The 2,772-nt window shown below is 30.8% G+C and overlaps 1 protein-coding gene across 1 annotated transcript in view; it reads left to right on the forward strand.

Moving 5' to 3' along the window:
* The window catches only part of PIBF1 (progesterone immunomodulatory binding factor 1), a gene marked incomplete at its 5' end in the record, with an annotated part of 241,996 nt that overhangs the window by 155,489 nt on the left and 83,735 nt on the right, over positions 1-2,772 (forward strand). Inside the window, one exon of the mRNA XM_017889428.1 lies at positions 1,987-2,089. Coding sequence (XP_017744917.1) covers positions 1,987-2,089 — 103 coding nt within the window. The remainder of the gene's footprint in view (positions 1-1,986; positions 2,090-2,772) is intronic.

The raw sequence follows: 2,772 nt of genomic DNA on the forward strand, positions 1-2,772 counted from the left end.
TAATAAAAATAGAGCTAATGATAAACTGATGCTTGCAAACATATAATAGAATCAACAGATTCAAAATACAAAAGTCACATTAAGGCTTATTTTATTTGTAGAAATTTTGTTATTTTAGGGTCAAATTAGAGAGAACTTGGTATATTTATATTGGGAAATGAAGAACGGTATTGTCATAAACTGTAAACTCCTTAAAAATGTAAAAACAGAGAAAGTAGATTAATGGTTCCCTAAGGTTGAATTTGAGGAGCAAAGGAGGAAGTTGGAATGTGGGGAGGATGGAGAGTGACTGGTAATGGACACAGAATTTCTTCTTGAGATAATGAAAATACTCTAAAATTATAGTGATAGTGGCACAACTTTAAATATACTAAAAAACATTGAATTGTACACTTTAAGTGGGTGAACTTTATGATATTTAAGTTGCATATCAGTAAAATTGTGTGTCAGTAAAGTTTTTCTTTAAAAAAAAAAAAAGTGGTTGTCAAAAAATGAGGACTGTATGCTTTTTCCATCTCTAATGCCAGTTGAAAGGATAGAATTTTAGATCTAAACAAGCAACTCAAATCACTATATAAACTTTTGCCAGAACTTATCTTTTTTATTTGGTATGAGTTCTTAGAAATAGATGTTTAGGTTGATACCTAACACTATTTTATTATTATTATTATTATTATTATTATTATTATCATTATTTTAGAGACAGGGTCTCACTGTGTCACCCCAGGCTGGATTGCAGTGGCACAATCCTAGCTCACTGTGACCTCAAACTCCTGGGCTCAAGTGGTCTCCCCATCTCAGCCTCCCAAGTAAGTGGGGCCACAGGCATGCACCACTATGCCCAGCTAATTTTTATATTTTTTATAGAGACAGGATCTCACCATGTTGCCCATACTGGTCTTGAACTCCTGGCCTCAAGTGATCCTCCTGCCTCAGCCTCCCAGAGTGCTGAGATTACAGGCATGAGCCACCGCACCTGGTCTTAACATTTTTTAGAGTGCTGTCTGCATTGCTTTATCTGATATTGGGAAATATTAAAATACAATAGAATTATTTCTGCCCTATGATTTTATTTAAACCACCGTTATCTTACTTTTTGTCATTATAAAACATTCCATCTAGGATTCCATGAATTCCACAATTCACAAATTAATAGGTTAACCTAGTATAAAACATGAAAATACAATAAATATGAAAATGTTAAGTTACTGGAAATGCAGAGAGGGTCTTTGGAGCAACATGTCTTCTTAAAATTATTAGCAGTTCTTTAAAGAAAGATGCCACTTCCTCCCACCATAGTTAGAAGGAATAGATTTTATTCTTATAATTGTTTCTTAAAAGTAGAATTGAGATGTTTCACATGTAATTTTAAATACTAAAGGTCAGTGCAATAATTTATGGTAATGCAGAGTATCAGAGAAAGTGATTTTTTTAGTACAGAAGCTTAGCCTTTACTATAGACATTCTCTAAGTTTTGTATATCTTTTCATCTCTACTTTCAATTAAAACCTCATTTTGTTTTATATTATAACATGTATTATGTTGGTTGAAGTAAACTCTGATACTTCTCAAAGTGATAAGCTAATTATTGTTTATCATATTTCAACTAATTTTCTGATTTGTAATTGGAAAATATTTATAAAAGGGGAGACAAGCTGTAAATTGCTGTATTGTGGTCTTTTCAAGCAAGTATTATAATGTTAACTCTCCACTTTTATAGCAAAGGCTAAAAACCATTACTGCAGTAATCAGTATATCACGGTTATGTCATGGAGATTTTAATGTTGTTACTCTCATAATTCTGAGTTGTGGGGTATTGGTCTTCCACTACTGGTGCCTGAAAATATTATTTGAATCTATATTCTTTCTGTTAATATTTAAGTATAATTAGGAAATTATGTCTATTTTCAAGTACACAAACACATTTTGAATATTTTGGGCAGTATTTCATTTTTAAGCATTAATTTTCTCATTTCATTTGCCTAGTGTTCACTTGGCAAGAAGAGTGCTTCAATTGGAAAAACAAAACTCACTGATTTTAAAAGACCTGGAACATCGAAAGGACCAAGTAACACAGCTTTCACAAGAGGTAAATAACTTAAACAAAAGAAACCCATATGAAGAATCACAGTATTCATTTTAATTCTTTGACTCTTTTGTTTATTTTTCTGAACAGTTTTAAAATAAGCTGTTTGCTAGTACAAAATGATTTCACAATTTATGAAACTAACTGAATGTTAAGGCCATGTAAAACAACTTACAGTGTATGGCAAAACTGAGAACAAAAGGAAGATTAAATGCCCAGACTAAGTATAACTGCAGACTAGACAGACAAAGCTTTGATTTCTGAGAATATCAACTGGTAAAACAAGTTTGGCAAACTTTGGTGACATTTTCAGTTTTTTACTAATAAATCATTTTTAAAATAGAGGTTTTTACCTCTGTGTTTAATGAAAAATCACTCCTCTTGTTAAATTTAACTTTGTTTACACTTAGAAAATCAGGTTCATATTGCTTCTTTTTCTTAGCCTTATGTCATTTAAACTATGTAAATATATATGTATGCATTTTACATAGCATTTTTAATCATCTTCTGATGTCAGAATCTAATTATATTTTTCCGTACTTTTGAAATTCGAGTCATAAAACAATTTAAACCTAAGGTACTGCTTCGCTAATGTTCCTTTTATTTATTTAATATTCCTGAGTGTCAACGTAAGAAGTTGTTCTTTTTTCTTTCTTTCTTTCTTTTTTTTTTTTTTTTTTTTTTTT

This window comes from Rhinopithecus bieti, unplaced genomic scaffold, assembly GCF_001698545.2.
Source record: "Rhinopithecus bieti isolate Rb0 unplaced genomic scaffold, ASM169854v2 scaffold_17962, whole genome shotgun sequence".
In the NCBI taxonomy this organism is placed as follows: Eukaryota; Metazoa; Chordata; class Mammalia; order Primates; family Cercopithecidae; genus Rhinopithecus; species Rhinopithecus bieti.